General features: G+C 28.5%; 1 protein-coding gene across 2 annotated transcripts in view; it reads right to left on the minus strand.

Moving 5' to 3' along the window:
- LOC111612990 (uncharacterized protein ZK1073.1-like) overlaps window positions 1-22,585 on the minus strand; it is a 109,578-nt gene that overhangs the window by 81,916 nt on the left and 5,077 nt on the right. The window contains exon 1 of one of the 2 annotated variants that reach the window (XM_023354286.1): window positions 18,655-18,762. The exons of the other annotated variant lie outside the window; for it this stretch is intronic. Within the exon in view, the coding sequence (XP_023210054.1) occupies window positions 18,655-18,681 (27 nt within the window). The 5' untranslated portion in view covers window positions 18,682-18,762. Of the gene's footprint in view, window positions 1-18,654; window positions 18,763-22,585 lie in introns of those variants that run through there. 2 annotated transcript variants of the gene reach the window in all.

Genomic DNA, 22,585 nt, shown 5'->3' on the forward strand with positions numbered 1-22,585 from the left:
CCCGTATATAGTTATACATCAATATTTGTTGTTTCGGAATATTTCACATAGTGAATTTTTATCATTTATGAAGTTTTATAAAAATATTTGACAATTTTTCTGTATATTTATTCACATTGTTAAGTAGATCTCGAATAATTAGTAATTGTTCTTATTGGGTGAAACAAGGTTAACTTACAATGGCCATGTTAGTAAAGGAAATGATAATTAATTGAATTAGATAATTACGTATGCACAAGTATAAAGCATTAAGTTGAATAAGTCTTGTTCGCTTCATTATAATTTATAAATAATCGATTACTCTGTTTAATATTGTTATAAACTAAAAGATATGATAAACTTGTTCAGATAATAATGATTTAGCAAATTAAATTTGATACACGAATTTTCATCATCTTGATATTTTATAAAATGATGAAATACAGAGCAATTGTAATTATGATGACAATAAATTGGTATGTTTCTGTCTATTTATGCAACAATTTAATTTAACATATTGCAACGCGTAATTTTGGTAGATAGTTCTCACTGAAGATATGATAAATTTTTTGGAAGTCACCCCATAACTGTTTCCCTATTACATAAAATTCTAATTTCGGAAAGGATCAGAAGTGAAAATGTTAAGTTCGCTTTAAGGAGATGAGAATAAAAAGATTAATTAATTAGCATTCATTTTACATAAGTAAGTGAATATTTATTACTTAGCAAAACATTTTGGTTAATTTATAATCGATTATTGATAGTGGATGTTGATCAGAAATTCTTAACTCTAATAACTTGAAACTTAAGGAATTTACTAATATCACGCTAAGAGAAAAATTACAATTTTTCAAAATATAAATAAATTGAAATTACAAATCTTAAATACTAATAACAATACTTTTCCAGACAGTACGAGTTAGTACACTGTATGTAAGATTTGTAACTTATAATTTACAATCAATGAATTAACTCAGATTTAATTGTAAGAAAATACAAAATTAGTTTACTTTAAAATATATATTCTATTATGAGAATATTTAGTTAAGAAAATATAATCATACTCTATTATGTAAAGCAAAAGATTTTTTTTTTATTCTATATGGCGACGTCCCTTACACAATAATTAAGTCGACACCCCTATAACACTGGCTGTGACGGGTATAATACGTGTGACGGGCTGTGAACGGCTCACGTATTTGTAAAATCTAAGTGACTCGTACAACATGGAATTCATATAAAACGGAATAATCAACAGTGTTATAGGGGGGTCGACTGGTACGTAAAATAATTCCCAGTAAAATAAACAAGTAAAATCAAAACATTAACCGATTATTATAATATTAAAACACATCACTGATAATAACTTGTAAACTATAAGAACACGATACTATAAAAGCAAAAATAAAACGCATAAAAGTGAAATTGGTGTATAAAAATAAATGATAAAAGTAATAAAAGTAAAAATTTATGCTATATAAAGAAATATTGTATAAACGTTTTGGTTTTTACAGAGAAATTTATATTTTCTAAAATCTAAATACAAGAGAGTCTCTAAAAGAATTAAAAAAAAAAAAAAAACTAAAATGAAAAGTAAAAATAAAATAAACCAGCAACGAGTTGCTCAACTTTTCCGGCAACATTTAAAATTTTGGTGGCGCCATCTGTTATTATTTTATTTTAAAAACTATATTTTTAACTATTAAAAAAATGGCAAAAGCTTAATTTTGAGGGCAGGGATGAGTTTTATAGAAGAATTGTAAATGCTAATAACCAGTAAAATCGTCATTAAGTCCAACCCTACTGGAGATACACACGATTCCCATTATCTCCTCACTCCTTCGACCTTTAACCACAAAAATTGAATAGTCTCAATCTCCCTAATAAATAAATCACACTGCAAAATTTCAGGAATTTAAGAAAAACACAGAGTTAAGCTTCAAAAAGAGTAAATAAAATCGTACCCCCATACAAACAGAAATTACCCCAATTTTTTTTTTTTTTTTGCATTTCTCGACGTTTCAAGGTGTCCTAAAATCCAAAAATGTAAAAATCTGGGAGGTCTTTTGTTTGCCGGATCGTCATACATTCCCTGTTACAACAGCCGGGGAAAGTAAAATGCATTGCTGTAATCTGTTAAGTATAACAAACTGCGTGAAAATTTATGCAATAAGATTTAGAAAATTATCCAGGAAATATTTTAAATCAAATATTTTACATTGCTTTAAATACAGTAGAATCCAGATTATCCGAGTAAATGGCTGGTAACTCGAATAACCGAAAACTCGGATAATACAGTCGGCCATGATGATTTCAAATTAAAAATTATGAACGTAAAAGATTTATATGGTATATCACTTTTAAGCTCTTAACACATTAGCGGGTTTAATCAGGGCCAGCGGAATGCACTAAGCAGCCTACTCAAGGCATAGGGACGCTTGATGCCAAGGGTGCCAATGACAGGTCATCTGACTCAGAATTTAGTTTTCACTAATCAGTTCTTTTATGTTTCGTTTATTAAATTAAATATCTTTTTAATTGCAGTTACAAATAGTCAATAATGCTGAATATTATAACTATTATAATACTGACCATTATAATAAAGATAATTCTAGGGCGCAATATAAATTTTTGCATAACGGCGCCAAGCACTCTAGCCCCGGCTCTGGTATTAATCATATACAGGAAAACTCGAATATTCGAAAAGGTTAAAAAAGAAACTAGAACGTATAGTGTTGCATAATACAGTAGTTTAAATTCACACGCATGACGTATCCAAAACAAAATAAAAGCGAGTTTCTGTATTAACCAAACACTTCTGGTCGCATCAAGTTCGGATAATCGAGGTTTCCACTGTATAAGAACAACAATCTTTACATCATTTATTATATAGCTAACTCGTAAAATAATAGTATTAAGAATTAAAATGTGTATTATTATAGTTACTTTTTAATATGAACAATTTGTCTCACATTGAAGGTAAATGATAAAAGTTAGTAAAAAAATGATTTTGTAATACATATTATCGTTTTAAACTTTCTTTTATGAATTACAGTGTAAGAAAAGTTGTGTATGCACTTACAGGTTCGCCTCGGATAATGCGGATCATCGGATAATCGGAGTTCTATTGTATTTAGAAATTTATGCAGTACTAAAATCGTTACATAATATAATCATTTAACACAGATTCCGATGAGAGTACAAAGACAACGTCATTAAAAATATTTCAAATTTGGATACAATTTCTGTAATTACTCAGGATTTTTATATTTCTTCTTAAATGAAGTTAAGACTATTTACAAAAATATAAAATTTTTGAGTCTATCTTAATCCTTTTTTACACCACCCCAGAAGTAACAGTCAACATGGGTTTTTTCTTTTTGAAGAATATACTTCTTAAAAACAAAGGTAAATAAACAGTAAAAAACAATTCACAATGTTAAAAACGATCAAGTGTCAGCCTTCTGTTTTAGGATCTGACACTTTACATTAAAAACATGAAGAATTCTTCTCACCACATTGTCCTTATCCATTTTTAACTGCTTCAGGCCCTCTGGTGGTAGTTACGAGTTATCCTTACTTAATTTGCATATGGATACAATTTCTGTAATTACTCAGGATTTTTATATTTCTTCTTAAATGAAGTTAAGACTATTTACAAAAATATAAAATTTTTGAGTCTATCTTAATCCTTTTTTACACCACCCCAGAAGTAACAGTCAACATGGGTTTTTTTCTTTTTGAAGAATATACTTCTTAAAAACAAAGGTAAATAAACAGTAAAAAACAATTCACAATGTTAAAAACGATCAAGTGTCAGCCTTCTGTTTTAGGATCTGACACTTTACATTAAAAACATGAAGAATTCTTCTCACCACATTGTCCTTATCCATTTTTAACTGCTTCAGGCCCTCTGGTGGTAGTTACGAGTTATCCTTACTTAATTTGCATATGGATACAATTTCTGTAATTACTCAGGATTTTTATATTTCTTCTTAAATGAAGTTAAGACTATTTACAAAAATATAAAATTTTTGAGTCTATCTTAATCCTTTTTTACACCACCCCAGAAGTAACAGTCAACATGGGTTTTTTTCTTTTTGAAGAATATACTTCTTAAAAACAAAGGTAAATAAACAGTAAAAAACAATTCACAATGTTAAAAACGATCAAGTGTCAGCCTTCTGTTTTAGGATCTGACACTTTACATTAAAAACATGAAGAATTCTTCTCACCACATTGTCCTTATCCATTTTTAACTGCTTCAGGCCCTCTGGTGGTAGTTACGAGTTATCCTTACTTAATTTGCATATGGATACAATTTCTGTAATTACTCAGGATTTTTATATTTCTTCTTAAATGAAGTTAAGACTATTTACAAAAATATAAAATTTTTGAGTCTATCTTAATCCTTTTTTACACCACCCCAGAAGTAACAGTCAACATGGGTTTTTTTCTTTTTGAAGAATATACTTCTTTCCATGTTGACTGTTACTTCTGGGGTGGTGTAAAAAAGGATTAAGATAGACTCAAAAATTTTATATTTTTGTAAATAGTCTTAACTTCATTTAAGAAGAAATATTTCAAATTATTTAAAATCACAATAATATTCTTATCTAACAAGAGCTTTTTAAGAGTTTTAGTGATTGCAATTAATTTAACCCAAATAAACAGCCTCAAATCAAATTCATAAGTTTTGATTTTGCACGACTGCTTTATTACGCCAATCAAAACAAATGCAGATAAAATTTTACAATTTAAGTTTTAAAACTCTATAATTAATAATATATCTACATTTAGACATATATTTAACAAAACTTTACTCGAAATTCTAGTTTACGAAACAGTGAAATTTTTATCTATTTCACTAGTTAAGTATAGGTAATAAGTAATTTCCAACCCATTGGATATTTAAAAGTGGGCGTGTTGAACAGAAATTTCAAAATGTTTTTAAAAATTAAAAGTTAATAATAGAAATATTGTTTAGTCTTAATTTTGAATATTAGTAAATCATTACGTATACAACAGATTATCAAAGGCATAGTTAAAAAGATAATTTAATGAACATTTAAATAAAAAAAAATGTTTAAAATGTTAATTATTATAACAGTATTTCAGAAATGTTATTTAAAATATCTTTAGAATCAAAACGTTCTTTTATATCATTTACTGTTTAATAATCAATATATGTTTAAAGACAAATTTCTAAACTAAAGAAATAAAATTTTATAATTTTATTCTTGATAGATTTCTTTTTTAGAGATTATTTTCCATTTTCAATTTTGAAACAAATTTCCTCTCTTAGACATATGAAATTTGTTAAATACTAAGTTTAATGATAATTAATAGACAATACTGTCAGATTTTTTGCAAGAGCTATTGCGCTTTATTTGTTGTTTTCTGAATTTAAATTTCTATTTGGAAGGATAGTTAAATATATATATTTAATTTTAAAAAGTGAGTAAAACCTTAAATAATATAATAAAATATTTTTAAGAAGTTTGATGTTACTTTTAAATTGAAAATAATTTTGAAAGATAAAACGTATTCTAAATATTTTTGTATATTAATCTTTAAAGAGGCACAAACATTTTTTACTTAAAATTTAAATATCAATTACACCTAAGATTAGATAAGCTTAGAGAATATTCTATTTGTCCATATTCCTAAAAACACTACGAGTATTAATAATAAAGCGACTTAATTCATTAAATACTGATGTAAATTTTCCAAAAAAATTATTCTGATAATAATAACTGATTATAATATATCGTATACAATATATATTCAGATAAGAGTCATTTATCAATTTTTTACTTTATTGTCAAATTGTTCAATTGAATGACTGAATGATAAAGAAAATTTGTTTAGTTCAATTTCATTCCAAATTAAAACTTATTCTCGAATATAAAGTTAAAATTAATTATTCAGGTAAAATCCTCAAATAAAGATAATTACCAAATAAGACTACATAATAGCGACGCTTCCTTTTGTTTATGGATGCGAGATTACAACATAGATAACATTTTTCTCATATCTCTGGAAGGATTTTAGAAATATATAGAAAAATAAACGAAAAAACTAGACACTGAATATAAATAACATCATAATCGAGATAAACAAATACAAACAAGAATGGAGAGACGTTTAAAGAACAGGCTCCCAAAAATACTATAAAACATATCACTGAGAGGGGGAAAGCAAGATCCGTAAAGCGATAGAAAGAGTTTGAATAGTTTCGCACGAGGGAACGAGATACAGTAGAACCTCGAAAACTCGGCCTAATGTGGACCGAAGGGTGGCCGAGTTTGTGAAAATGCCGGGTTATCGGGAATGGGGTTAAAAAAATAAGTACGAGTGTTTCCTCAGAAAATACTGTACTGTACTTATATGTATTGTTTACTTCAGAATAAACTGCCCATAATAACAGAGAATAAACTGCCCAAATACCCTTAAACAAAGGAAAAGTACGTCCTTTATGAAGGCATAGAGCCTTTACTACATTAAAATGAAAATTAATGAATACACTGTGTACAGTAATTTACCTGATAAGACAGACCTGAGAAAAATACTTTATGAGAGCTTTTATACTTTTATAAAGCTGTCTATAATGAAAATTAATTAACTAAGGATTTTTTTGCCCTGCCAGGGTGTGGCCGAGTTATCCGGAGTGCCGGGTTATCGAGAGCCGAGTTTTCGAGGTTCTACTGTACCACCTAAACCATAATTGTACAGATGATAAAGTCAATTCTGAGAAATCCTATCAGCAATAATATTATTGCTTATAAATCAAGTTATCTCATTGAAAAATTTAATGAATATTATATATAAAAATCTGATTTGTGAAGCTATAGAAATAAATCAACTTAAATATTAATAAAATCAAAAATTATGAAAATACAAACTTGGCTGAATTCTCATTATTATTATTTTAAAACTTTAATATATTGAACAACTTGAAACTGAAAAACTTGAACAACTGTCACAAATCAATAAATGAAATTTTTATCTAGAAAAATAAAAATATAAAACGATTTATGTATACAATAGCAATGTTGTCGACTCGAAATCGAGTCGGACTTCAGTCATCAAACTGATTTAAGACACGACTTAAACGCATTAATGCAGTGACTGGACTTGTCATACAACAAGACAAGTTTAAATGAAACGATATGGCAGAAAAATTTGATACTGCTTAAATGTATCTTGTTTCATTTTTCATTTTCCGCGTTTTTGATTATACAAATAATGAATTTAGAAGGATTTGATCGTAGACACACTAACGGGGTATTGTATAACCAAGATTACTGATATTGAGATTACTGACGCGAATGCTTTGCAAATTTAGTAAAAATTTATTTGCGAAGCATTCGCAAATAAAACATGCCTTTTGTGAAATTTTTTTTGCGAAACATTCGCAAATAAATTTTCACAAAAAGGCATGTTTACCCTAAGATTTTAAATACAGGATTAATAAAATCCTGCTCTTACAAACAGAACAGATCGACCTCCATATTTGTCAAGAAGTGCACTAATCAACGTCTAATCTTAAAATGGTAGGCTGCAAAGTCGCTAAACCTGTATTTAAAATAGTCGTTAATTTTGAATCTTTGGTGATGAAATAGATCGAAAGTCTGTTTCACAATCGTCGAGAAATCTGCATATTCAAAAAGCGATAATTTGGCAGAATCGTTTGCATGATACATACACGGCTTCTACTTTCCGGATCCACTAGATTTGAAGCACGGCTTAATGTAGAAAATCCGCCCACAAACCGATTTCGAAAATTGATCTGGGGTTCTACTTGCGACATACAACTCATGATGCCTGATGGGATAGGTATGTCGTCATCTCGCTAGAACCTCTCACTGTAGCAATGCGAGAAGCGACTTTCCCAGCATCACGTGATTATCTGTTACATTCGACTCTTCTTGCCTTCTCGCTGCATGAGAACTCGCATGGCACTCGCTAACCTAACCATCAGTCTTTCCAGACGATTTCTTTTTCATCAATGCTTTTTTGTTTCACATTACCTTTAAAATCATTCCATGTCTATGAAAAAGTTTCATAAATTAAATCATTTGGTTGTAGACTATTGATAGGCATACTGTAACTAACTAAATTTAGTTTAATAGACTATAGGCCGGCCTAATATAAAAAATCATACTAATTTTCCTATAATAATCTAATTCGTTATTAGAACTGCCGATTACATAATTTAGTTATTATTTAAAATAACAAATATAGACTATCTTTACTTTTCTCTATTTATCTGCGGTTTTAGAGGACCATTGTCAGTAAAATATTGGTATCCTCCCATAATTTTACCTATCTTCTGTTGATATCTGGATAACTTGATATGTTCGTCAAAAAATTAATTAGTTCGAGCTGCCTCGCCGTTATTAACTTCTCCGCCATATTACTAATATATAAATAACTCCATTTGCAACTCCTTCGGTTTTTACCGTGCTTTCATATTGGCTAAATAAATGCGGAAGTAATTTAGCCTGGAACTGTCTCTGTCACGGAGCGGACTTGCAAACTAGTTGATGTTCAACTTCAACTTACGATAGTGAGTTGAGTTGACCGTGACGTCACCAAATGTCGTTCTACAACTTCTCATATATCAGACTAGAGCCCCAGAGCGATTTTACACGCTTGTGAAACGACTGTCAAAGCAGAAAATTTTAGATGCGGAAAACAGGCAGATGCGAAACCGCATCCATCTGTTTTCCGCGTCACAAAAGGTGATATAAAACAGACTTAAAGGTTTTTGTTAATTGTAAAACAGACTTCCATTGATCCATTTTTTTCTTCAGATGGAACTCGAGAATTTTGATAAAGACTTGGGACTCGACTTAATTTAATTAAGACTTATTGATACAAGACTGTCAAATAGTAAAATAATACTATCAATAATTTCAGTGTTTACATTTTATCTCTCTTGGAAAAAATTTTAAATGGAAAATTTTTCTTTTAATTATAAATAAAGCATCGAAGCATTAATTTCTTTTAGCAGTATATGATGATGATTAAAAATAACCAAGAAAAGAATTCAGCAAATTTAGCATTAAATAAAACAGGTTCTCGTATGCTTATCGTGATGCATAATTAACTTTAAAAAAGTCGAAATATCCACAAAAAGTTCATCAGTAATCTAATTCTGTTTTGCACAGAATGAATATACAGTATTGTTTGATATTTTTTGGTCTATTTTAATGGGAAATCCAGAAATTATTGTTTTATATGATTGTTCCGTATTAAAATGACAAATTGTTTTAATGAAGAAATGGAATAAAATACAGTCGACCCACCTATAACACTGTTGATAATTCCGTTTTATATGAATTCCATATTGTACGAGTCAATTAGATTTTACAAATACGTGATCCGTTCACAGCTCGGCACACGTATTTGTAAAATCTAAGTGACTCGTATAACATGGAATTCATATAAAACGGAATTATCAACAATGTTATAGGGGGTCGACTGTACAATAATACATAAGAATTATACGAAAAAAATTCCAATAATAATCATCAAAAATTTTAAAAACATTAGGCATATAATTTATAAAGAAAAATTATCATATTCGTATAGATACAATGATAATATAATTATCAAAAATAGTCATTCACAATTTATTTTTCATAGAAATTACAAGAAGTTTTTATCAATTTCAGCACATGTATTATTTTATAGTATATTTCATTACTATAATTTTAAACTTAATAGGCTATACGATGAAATATGAACTCTAATTGTAACAATTATTGCCATTTTTGTCCAAAAAATGTCTAATTTCATATCTAAATACACTAAATAGTGATGATATTAAAAATATGGGACTAGCAAAATGAAAATACAGTACACGGTATTTGCAATTGTTAAAAAAACTAATAATTGCAAATAGTATGACTACATTTTATTTTTATTTCCCGGCTCTGTTTGTTATATATATAACAGAGAGAAGTATGGAGATCGGTCAAAAAGTGATCCCCTCAAGATTTTTGCATTTTTGGACTCTGGGACCACGAAACGTCGAGAAATGCAAAAGCTCAGGTTTTTTTCTGTATGTATGAATGTTTGTGTGGGGACACGATTTTGTTCACTCTTTTTAAACCTGTGCTTTCTGACGAAAATTTCTGAAATTTTGCAGGAATATTTGTGCACTGGAGAATAATAAATTTTGTTGGTTAAAGATTGAGGAGTGGAGAGTTGAAGGGGAGTCGTGTGTCATATCTCAATTAGGGACAGACTTAATGACGATTTTACTAGTTATTAGCATTTATAATTTTTTTATAAAACCCATCTCTATTCTCAAAATTAAGAATTTTATATTTTTAATTATTACAAAATGGCAAAAACTTTTTAAATAATATAACAGATGGCGCCACATGCAGTTTTAAATGTTACCGGGAAACTTAAGAAACTTATTGCTGGCTTTTTATATATCGAAAATGATAGTTTATTCCTTGGTGTAATGTTACTTAATGTGAGATGTGTATAGAAAAGTCGGTACAATACAGCAAACTTCGAATTTAATTCATTCCAGGAGGCTGTTCGAATTCTGAATCGTTCGAAGTCAGAAGCAATTATTCCTATTAGAAGTAATGGAAAATCAATTACAGTAGAGTGTCGTTTATCAATTGGGGACTGGGGTTGTTCGGATAACTTATTTTTCGGATAACCGATTATACATGAAAATATATTAACCTATCCCATGTTGAAATTTTTCTCCGTTGCGTGTCCCTTCGCGTTGGATTTTCGTCAAAATTAAGCTTAACGAAAACTTTTAAAAATAATAATCGTGGCTATTGTATCGTTAAAAATTATTTTTTTATTTTGTACAAACAAAATAAATATATTGAAAAATATAAAAACAAAAAAATATATACTTTAGAAGTTGATCTGCTATCAAAAACGTTTGATTCAGCACGATACACAGTCCTCAGAAAAACACCACACAAAAGTGCCAATGCTGCCAGCTAAAACACACACACCAACTAAAAAATATTGGAGTAGCCCAAGATATAGCCAAAGATTGCAGAGCCACAGCACTAGCGAAAATTTAAATTTGCCGACTGGAATACTTTCGGATAACCGACTTTTGGATAAACGACTCTATTGTGATTCATTCTTAGACCATACCCATTTCGATAAATTTAAAACAGCCAAACATATTTTTAAGGTAAAAATAACACATTTAAATGCCTTAATAATAAATTAAAACACAAAAACAAATAAAATACGTAAATACTGTATAATAAAATGAAAATTCAATTTACTAGTCGCACACAGGCATCTTAAACATGCTGCCAGATCCGCCGCACGTGTACAGTTTTCATGTTTTGCAATAAGTTCCTTTTTCATCTCAATCGTTGATACAGCAACCTTCCTCTTAGGCATCGTTGCTTCCACGCACTTCTCGGATGTTATGGTTAATAAGTAAACGTTATATTGTGTTGAACAGATATTTTTTTACCTACAGCATTTTTAACAGGTGTTACTTAAAATTAAATCATACAATTATGTTAACAGTTCCGAAATTTAATCTAGTATTGTTAATGTTAGATTGTATTCTTTGTTTACAAACTTATTTATTAAAATGTTTGCTTCACATTTTGTTTGAATAAAATCTAGTCGAAATGTCTTCAGATAAAAAACAGAGATATTATGCTTTATGAATTACGAAAAGTATATAACGCCGTACAAACAACAACAACAAAAAAAAAACATTAAAAAATTCATAACGTGTATGGGAAAGGTGCTCCTAAACTTCGAACATATCAAATGTGGTTTAAAAAAAATCCGTTCAGGAAATTTTGAATTAAAGGGGGAAAAATGTACGAGGTGCCCAAAAGCTGTCGAAAAAAAACTGCAGGAAGAAATTATAAAAAATTGACGAAAAACACACAATAATATACCCAAACACACCAAAAACAAAGCGAAAAAGCACTGAAAACATACGAGCGTAACGCAAGAGCGAGAGCGCGAAACGACTTGGGCAACAGATCGCATTTATGCAGCGAGCGCATTTTTTCACTGCGCGCGAAAGTTGAACTTTGAAGCAGTGTTCGAACTCTGAAGCGAATTTTTGTCAAAATTAACGTTTGAACTCTGAAGCGTTCGAAGTGCGAGTTATCACTTATAATTTTTAAATAAGATTAAAACTACTACCTGTTTGATTAATTTAACAAATTCGATTAAATCTTACGAAGAAGTATACATTTTTGTAAAACCTTCAAATATTCAATACTTTATAAAAGTAGATCAGTAAGTTAATAGAAAAATGACAGTATGATAGTTTGTTTTATTAATTTATAATTACTAAAAAAACTATCGTATACTAAGTCTTTAATTTTTCATAAAGTACATATGTCTATTCGAAATCAAAGGTAAAACTTTTTCCATACATTTTAAGAGCATTTTAATAATATTGCAGTATTTACAATTGTATATATTTTTAGCCAACAGAAGAGGAGTTTATGCCCGAAATGCGTCTTGGCAATAAATATATTTAATAAAGTGGATATATTAATAGTCTATTGTCTTATTATACTAATTCATTGTAAGAGAAAGTTTCTCCATACATGTTTTACAAGACAAAAATTATCACATAATATCTTTTTGATTTACAGCCTACATCTGTAAGTTAATAAAGCACCCAGATAAATTTGTCAGATTACTGCAAAGCTTGGCATACAGTGTTACATCTATGTCTTACTTGTCAGACAAGTATGTAAATGATTACAGTTCGGATCAAAGATAATGCCAACAGAGTGCTTTAAAATCGCTACCCCGGTATGAAAAAGCTAGCACGACTAACCGTGTTTAGAATTTTCAGCGTACATGTGTTTGCAGGTCTTGGAATGCCAAAGTGCTTCTTTCATGCATCCAAAACATTATTCATAGCAGACGGAATGCGACAAAAAGCACATCATCGGGCTGAGGAAAGCAAGACAACCGTTTCTCCGAACTGGCTGCCATCTGGGCCGTTCTGGCCTGACTGGGGTTGTGTTGAGCAGTATATATGTTACGGCGCACATACACGCCGACCAGGTTATGGACGCCCCAGACCATCATCAGAAGACATAATCGTGATACTAGCACAAACAACTGCATCAGCGTCTCTGTCCACTATCTAGAGACAGGTGGAACCTTTGTTAAAGAATTTTTTCTTCCTATACCATTGGGAAGTGACTAAGTAGTAAATTTGCATGAAGAGCAACCGCTAAGCCTGTCATTAGCCCTATATCGTCGGCTTCGTTTACAGCGGTGTCTTAGTACACAAATATACACTACTAAGGATTGACAGCGTATCGTCCTTAGCGATGAATCTCGGTTCTGTTGAGTACAGACTACCATCGTGTCAGCATGGAGGACCATTAGAGTACTTCACATCTGCCTTCACAGTTGAACAGAACAGTGCTCCAACTGCTAGCGTTCTGGTTTACTAAGCCATCACTTATGGCAATTGCAACTATCTTAAGGATTACTCTCAGCAATAGCACGAGAAATATTGACAGCGTAGTGCAGGTGCAAGAAATCTTGTGTTCTCCACGTTGTTGCATTTCATGGCAGGACTGAAAAAAACCAATTTTCCAGCAAGATAATACCGGTCTACATAACCAGGGTTTCCCAGCAATTCTTCACTTTGCCACATTTTCTTGGCTTTCACAGCCTCCAAATTTGTCGTTTATAAAGCATTTTTGGGATCAGATGGTACACCAGCTTCGGCCAAGCACAAGCGTGAGGATTTGTAGCGGTAGTTGCAACATTTGTGGGCAAATCTGTTGTAGGAGAGCAAACAATGCCCGAATGTATTCCATGTATCCAGATAAGAGGATGTCCTACAAGATACTAAAGGTCAATTTCTTGTCGAAGAACCATACAATTTATAATTGTATTGTTATTCGACAAGAAATTTTTCCTTTGATGTAATATAATAATCACTTATTACCATCGTCATTACGTTCATACTAAAAGCTCGATTCCAATGTCTCTTCTTTAGTGTCAAACTAGTATACGAGTCTATCAAATGTAAGAACGTAGAATCACTAGAATAATTTTTTGTGAGTTCATTCGTCTACTTATAGCTAACTAAATATACGAAACGATATGAAATAAATAAATAAAATAATTCATTTTTAAAAACTAAACTATTAATTATTTGTAAGTTTTATATCAGATGAAATCATTAACTAACTTATATTAATTAACTGATATAAATTTTAAAATAATCACTATTCAAACAGCAGTAGAATTGTAAAGTTCATACTATTATTATATTTTTATTTTCCGATAGATTTTTCTGTAGTTTTTGATTCTTGTAAAGATTGTATGATAATCGATGTTATCAAAGGGATTAAAGTATGAATATAAAGCTTAAATACTGGTTTCTCCTTTAATGTTTTCGACTAGCAGGGAATCTAATGCAGAATTTTAATGGATAGTAAAATTTCATTACATGGTTAACAAACTTAAATATTTTCGTTTTTCAACAAAATAATAATAAAGAATTTAAAATAGATAATTTAAAAATATCTAATATAATGAAAGTTTAATTTTTCATTGTACACTATTATACTTAAATATTTTTGATATTTACTTTTGATCACTGTAACGAAGCCGACCAAAAGGTAAATTTGTAGCGCTAAATTACAATATATATTAAATTTATGAATTATCTAATGATAACAATATATATATGATAATATGATAACAGTGATAATATATATATATATATATATTTAGAATCTTCGGGTATTCCTTCCTAAAAATTTAATTTCCTTCCAGCCATTTTACAAAACATAAATCACATAAACACAAGCACGAAATCGGTGTTTTAACGATTACTGGCTTATGAATATGTTTCGTCTGCAATATTTTAACAATTGAAAAATGTGAGAATGATATCTAACAATTCTACTATTGTCTAACAGTAGGATTTTTAGCAAATTTTTGTAATTTTTGTAAAATAACTAGTCAAAATTAAATAAAAGCATAACTAAATTTATATTCGTTAAATATTTGACTGCTTGCTCATTTCTGATCGACATTATCTGTTAATATATAAACATAAAATTATATATGCCTATACGGAATATATGATAACATTCGTGCTATTACGACATATTTATTAGATCTGTATGATAGATGAAGTATTTCTGTTTATAAATAAAATGTTGTTAAAACAGATTGTTACATGGTGAAACATAATACGAAAACAAACCGAATAATTATTGTGAGGACATTAAATTTTCAACATAATAATATATTTAAAATTAATATTAATATATTAACAGTTATAAATCTATGGACAAAAAGAAACTGAATTTATATATTTCCATAGCAATTAGTATTTAATTTATGACGATTCGATATTAACTTTTATAATTATCTCAGTTTAACTTATAGTGAATCATCTTTTTCTAACCAAATTACATAACCCCCTATAACGCGGGTTCCTATAACGCGGCGAAAGAATTGCGACAATATTCGTATAAAGACGCTAAAAGGGACGAGCAGCCGAACTACTTTCCGCCGTCCAGCGCCACGCTACGGAGAGGTAAATTGAGTTTACTATCGTCTGTACGGTATTATATATAAATTATATATAAATTAGTTACCGTACATATAATTATATATTTATATATAAATTAGGTACTGTATATATAATTATATATTAATTTATTTTAACTTTATTATAATTATATATATACTTTCCGCCGTCTAGCGCTACACTACGGAGAGTTTAGGCGAGTAAGTTGTTTACTATCGTCTGTACAGTATGTAAATTAGGTACCGTAAGTCTAATACAGTACTGTAATTTTATACATTTCTTGTGAAAGAAACATTTCTTATTCAACGGCCATAAAAATTATTTATATTAATGATGTCTCCAAAGTTCAACGAATTTTTCGCAGAAAAATAACATCAGAAATTGCGTCCGCCGTTTGGTGCGCTGCTCCGCGACGAAAACAAGCTTAAGCAATGGCGACGTCGAACGGTGCACACTCGGTAAGTAATCATACAATTTTTTGTTTATAGCATAGTTTATACGGATTATTCCCAAAAAATTATACGTGTTTTGTAAATGTTAAGTCGAATTACTCTAGAATCGATTAATTTTATGGAAGAAAACCTTTCAAACAGCCGTAGTCCCTAAACTTCACACGTGTCGGGCTGCGATTGGCTCGTCTATTTAAGGATTCCTACAACGCGAAATTCGTATAACAAGGAACGTATCTCCGCGTTATAGGGGGGTCTACTGTATACTTGTAATTATAACATGCATTTTATGTAACCTTCATCTAAGAAACGTCTTTACCGAAATCATTTAATTGTAAATTATTTTATTTCCGTTATTTTAAATTCTGTCATTTAATATTTTTCGGAATATACTACTGTATTTCTTATCATGAACATCTAACAAGTAAGTCAAAAACTACTGACATTTGGAGTGATTCCAAACGTCAGTCAGTAGGCTACTTTTTAACTTAAAAGAATGCTTTTAAATGACAAAGTATTGTAAAAGTGTGATTAACTAAAATATTTACTTGCGATTTTAATTTTTTTAAACACTACTATGTTAAGCATTTCCGAAAATTACTTATTAAGATACATAAATTAACTATAAAATGAGAGATAATAATTTCTATTGAAATTATAATTACTATTACATAAAAATACCAACTTATATTCTAATCTATATTCAGTTATATCTCTAATTTCTAAAGTATCAAAAGCATAGAACAAAGTTTATGAATTATCCTCATGACTAGCAAACTTCGTTTCACGAGAATACAATCAAAAAATTTTACAGTTACAATTTCAGTTATAACGATTCAAATACAATGTGATGATCAACTAATAAACTGTTTTTAGTACAAAAACGCAACGATACGTAAATAAGTATTGTTTCTTAGAATAACGTCCTTGGAGAAAAGCCCATCTCTCTTCGAATGTCATTAACCTTTGTATACTAGTTCATTTTTTGGAACAAAGTGTAATCATTTTCATCAATACTATTCAAGATCACATTAAAAAAAGAAAAAATTCCAATAGTTATTCTAATGTCATCAGCATTCATCATGTATGATACATGACTAGTATTTTTAGTTTTTAATTACTCCACACTTAATTATTCTAGTTTGTATTTGAAAAATACAGTAATTATTTTATTTGATTTTATATATTGTAATAATATTACTGATTTCATAATTTTACACTGTAATGATAAGTCTATATATTACACTCACTATTACCAACAATAAATAAACCGTGAAAGTTATGAATAACTACTGTATTTATCAGTTATGACGATTAACTATTAGTTGTATATATTCCCACGCATTCCCGATATTATACTCATTAGTTAAATTGAAAGGACTATATGGTCAACTTAATTTCGCTTATAACAAGAGAGCTTGAATTCTTTCACGTCACATTAGGTCCGAAACTAATTTCTCGTTTTTGATATTTCTTACAAGATCCCAATTTTCAGTTACAGTGTGACCAAAAACTAGTTTGCCAAATGGGAAAGAGGAGATATTACAAATTATATACGAAAGACACTGTAAATGACTTTAATGGCGTTTAATGCAGTCTGTATGACAATCAGGTTGAGACTAGTGAGTATGGAGTGGCCATGATAATGGACAACCGCAACTAATCCAACGTCCTGGAAACATTGCATTAACTCTCTCCCGAACAGATAAGGCAGTGTGCTGTCGCACAATCCTGCTGGAAATAAAGTTTCCGTCGTTGAGTCAAATCAACCAGGAAATCACGTTCTCACGACATAACCTTCATGGATTTCTTCCTGGGATCTGTGTAAGCAACATGTCTTCCCGATATCGCCCATCTCCTTCAACAAGTTGAAGGACAATATTGTACCGTTTTTCACAACGTTCCACATGCAACTCTTGTAGCGGTGACACGTGAAACCCTTCATCGTGTACAACACTAAGTACGCGGACAACATTTTGAACAGAGACGTTGGCGAGTACAACACCATATTCACATCAGTCTCAACCTAACTGTCACACGGACTGCATTAAACATTTTTAAAGCGTCATTTACAGTATCTTTCGTTTGTAATTTGCAATATGTCCTCTTCCTCATTTGGCAAGTGACTTTTTGGCCACTATCACCGACAAAATTTTTCAGAATATCATCATTTATCATTAAAAAGAGAAAAATTCTAATTAAGTAACGCAGATTATTGCCACTGCTTATAAACTAGTTCGCAAATTTCTTATAGTAAAAAATCATCACACATTTGTATTTGACAATTGGTTTTTCAAATTGTCAATGTATTTACCGAAAAAGTTTCAAATTATTTTACTAAAATCTTTTCGACTAAAAATAGCCGCCATTTTGTTTTTATGATTTTCAATGTTACGTATCAAGAATACATTTACATGTGTTTAACAACACGTCAACAGTGTAAATTATTCAACTAATACTTAATTTTATTTCGTACTGGAAACGAACTCCATTATTCATTCAAATTATAAAGATTTGAGCATTATTATTTTAAAGATCTAATTGAACAAACAAAAAGGCTTAGTTAAGTATTTATTTTTCAAGCATTGAAAGATGATAAATAAAAAATTAGATATATAATTTATTTATTTATTTGAAAGAATTGAATTTTAACTAACTTACATGCATTTCTATATAATGTTTCTCCATTCTATTTACAGAATTAAAAAAAATTCGACTATCGTTAAGTTCCACACGTAAACAAAGTCGTCTGTTTTTATTTTTTGCCGATTCTTTCCACAAGTGGCGCTTTCAAAAAAAATCGCTTAACGTTTGATTTTTTTGTAATTAATTATCATATTTATATAAACTTTCAAATTAATGTCGAAGATTTTAATAATATGTTTTTATTTTGTTAACTTAAAAAATTAAAATATGTAAAGATAAACTCCCACATTACACTATACAACTACATCATTTATTCATACATGTACAGTACATATGTGTATTTTATTACTATAATATCAACATATTTCAAGAATTTATTAATGTTATATTTAGAGTATTAAGTTTGTTATTGGACGACAAAAATAAGTAAATAAAATTTTAATTTTGGGTTTTTAATAAACATGATTGACGAAGTTTACAATTTTTTCCCCCTCAAACTTAAAAGCATCAATAATTTATTCATTAATAATAATTTGAGATCTAAATCGATCTCTGTTCTTTTGAATTAGAATTCGATTTAGATTTAGAAATCGCAAGGTTAATTTTTTAATAAAATATTCCACTTTAAAACTTTTAATTACACAAATATCGTATTTTAATATTATTATAAATTAAAGTTATGATTGATAACGCTTTAAATTTGTCATTTTTAAGAGTTTAAAAAATTAATACTTTAAATAAAACCTTAACTATCAATTATTTTAATAAAATTATTTAAATTTTTGCAGAATTCTTATTAATTATTATTTTAAAATTTATTATTTTGACAAAATTGAATTAAAAACATTTTATGTGATTGGAAACTGAAAATTTTTAGTTAAATAAGATTTTGTTCCATATTTTTATTCCATGTATACTATTTTAGAAAAAGGCCATTAAAATTTTATTTCGCTATATAAAAATCACACGTAAAACGTCAGATACGTGAATAAAATGGAATTTTAAAATATGCGAATTTATCTTAATATTTATTAATGTACAGCACAGTAAATATGCTTTCTAAATAATTTAAAATATATTTTTCTACAAACAAAGATAAAACGAGCAGCACAGCTTAATAGTATATACTGTATATCAAGAACTTTATAGGTCAGAAGTATGTAACAGGTCAGAAATTTAATAAATAGATAATGAAATAAAGAACAAAGGTCATGTAAAAGTGACAAATGATCATAAGATTAATCTGTTGTTTACATCATATTCTTAAGGATTAATATTACATATTCACTTACGAATCAAAAATTATGTCAAATATAAATATTTGATTTTAAAATAAAAAATATATAAATAATTCATACGATTTAAGTTAGCAATATTTATATATATCAATCAATCATTACTATATTTCTAAATTGATTATTATATAAATTAAATTTATATAATAATTTTTATATAAATTTCTTCGACATATTAATATTTTATAATGGTTCGTTATGAAGTTATCCCAATTAAACTAAAACCTGTTTATATTAAATTGTTCTAGAAAGATAACCCGGTTGCTCTTATATGTGACTAGAATATTGAAGTAATCAAAGAACTAGATGAATTTTTTTTTTATTGCACTTTGAAGTATATAGTTAACAGGAATAACTGCTTATTTTTTTCTTTTTATAATAAAAATATTTATTACATGTTAACATATTTCATTTTCAACAGTTTTAAAGATTTGATAGTTTGTCCAGAAAAATAGTAATAGTAAGTCAGTGTGTTGCACTTCAAAAAGAATTTAACATTCTATTATTGCATTCTTTTTTCCTGAAATAAAATACTTGCATGGAATTTTTGATTTTTTCTTCAGGGTAATTCTCTCTTAACTACACGTTGGCTATTCTCCAATCTTTATAAATACTAAAATTATTAGGAACCAGTATATTAGTATTATATGGTTCTTTATTAGATTTATGGTTACGATTTTGCATGTTTCTGTAGATTTATTTATTTTTCAAGTAAACTTTTTGTGAGCCAAATTTTACAAAGATAGCGTTTGGAAAATAGATTTTACATTGACGTATGCGATGGATGACGCATCTGTTAAACTATATTACTAATAAAAATATATTAGTTATAAAAAACTAGTAAATGAAATAAATAAATATATTATAAAGCTAAATTTCGAGAAATAATTTGATTTCGTAAGAGTTATGTTAAAACAAAACTAGCTGTGAATATTATCTCAAACTATAAAATATTATTCATCTTTTTAGAACAATAATTTCCATACAACTATCCTTTAGCAATTTTAAAATCTTCACCTCATTTTTCCGCAGCAGTTCCTGTTACATCATCACTTTCGTTTGACCTTTTATTTTACTCAATCCAAGATGAAGGAATGCTATTGATTATTTAAGTGTTCCAGTTATTAAAGAGAGAGAGAGAGAGAAGAAAAAAGTTTGTACAAGAATTACAATAGGCTTAGATAATTGAAAACTTTATAAGAAATGATCATCAAGAGTTCTTTTTTACTAAAAGTTGTGTTCATGTGACCAGCAAAACAAGAGAGAATAATCAAGTGAACAACGAATTGCAACGAATTTTTATGTAAAAAATTAGATCTAATTCAACGCGATAAAACTTAACATGTATGGAAAATATTTATTTATAAAAAAAGCATTTAAACTATACGAGTATTATATAAGTAACAAAAGAAAATTAAACTCACACATACTATACAATAATAAGAGACTTTAGTACTTATTTAATGTATGAAATATGTCATATAAAACAATAAATCTAAAAAAAGATTTATTTATAATACTTTAAAGCCTTTAACTTTCTCTTTGAATTATATATATTGTTTCTCTGTTTAAAGTATGGTCTACATATCTTTAAAGACAAAAATAACTACGTTTCTACACAACTCGAACATTGATATGAAAATAGATTAGATAAGACAATAATATTTTTTCAATAAACAAAACACTGATATAACTGTACAAATAATTTATTACAAATTAATTTTAGACTAAAAGAGCTTCTGGAGATTGTTCAACATTTAACTAAAAACAGCAATTACATATAAATCAGTTAGCATTTGCAGTTATTTATGTTACCTAACGATTATTCCTGCAGATAATGTTTGTTTAATCATTTAAATTTAACGTACTTTATATTTCAGGAAGAGTCTTTCTCGAAAGTTTGAAACTACTTACGAGTAGAAAATAAATTTAAAAAAAATGGCAGAAGGAAAAAAATAGAGTTATAAATAGGCAAAGGAAAATAAATTGTTGCTGTAGTGTTTCTATCCCTGCCAGATTTCACATTTTAGATTTTACAACATGCCAAAAGAAATTATAATAATCTGAAGTCGTTTTAGGAAACATGATTTGTATAGGAATACATTTATTATCCTGATTTTCGTTTCGTTTAGTAATATAATTTAAATAAAAATTTCATTTAATTTCATTTAATGCAACTTATTTAATTTTTATTCAATTAATCTTTTTAATTTTGTAAATAATTTTTTTCCTCTAATTGTAAATATAAAAATGGCAAAAAAGGTAAAAAATTTTATATTTTTAAATTGTAGTATGTTTAAATAAGCTGAAAATTTAATAAATTGTAGAAGATCCGTTACATTACAGTAAATCAATAGACTAAAAAATAAGACTTATTACAATTTTTAATAATATAATTTTTCATAAATTTGCTTTTAAGAAATAATTTTATTTGATTGTTTAATTACAATTTTTTAAAATTTATTTCTTGGATCTATCTTCCTTCCTTAATTTCCAGAAAAATTCAGTATAATAAATTATACATTTCTTTTAAAATATTAACAAACTTTCTGAATTAAAAAATTTTAAAATAAAATTGGTATTTCTCCAACATATCTATAAATTTAATCTTTTCTTTTTCATTTTAAAAATCAATTCATTTCTGAATATTT

This window comes from Centruroides sculpturatus, unplaced genomic scaffold (genome assembly GCF_000671375.1).
Source record: "Centruroides sculpturatus isolate CEXI.00-Female unplaced genomic scaffold, Cexi_2.0 scaffold1682, whole genome shotgun sequence".
NCBI lineage: Eukaryota > Metazoa > Arthropoda > Arachnida > Scorpiones > Buthidae > Centruroides > Centruroides sculpturatus.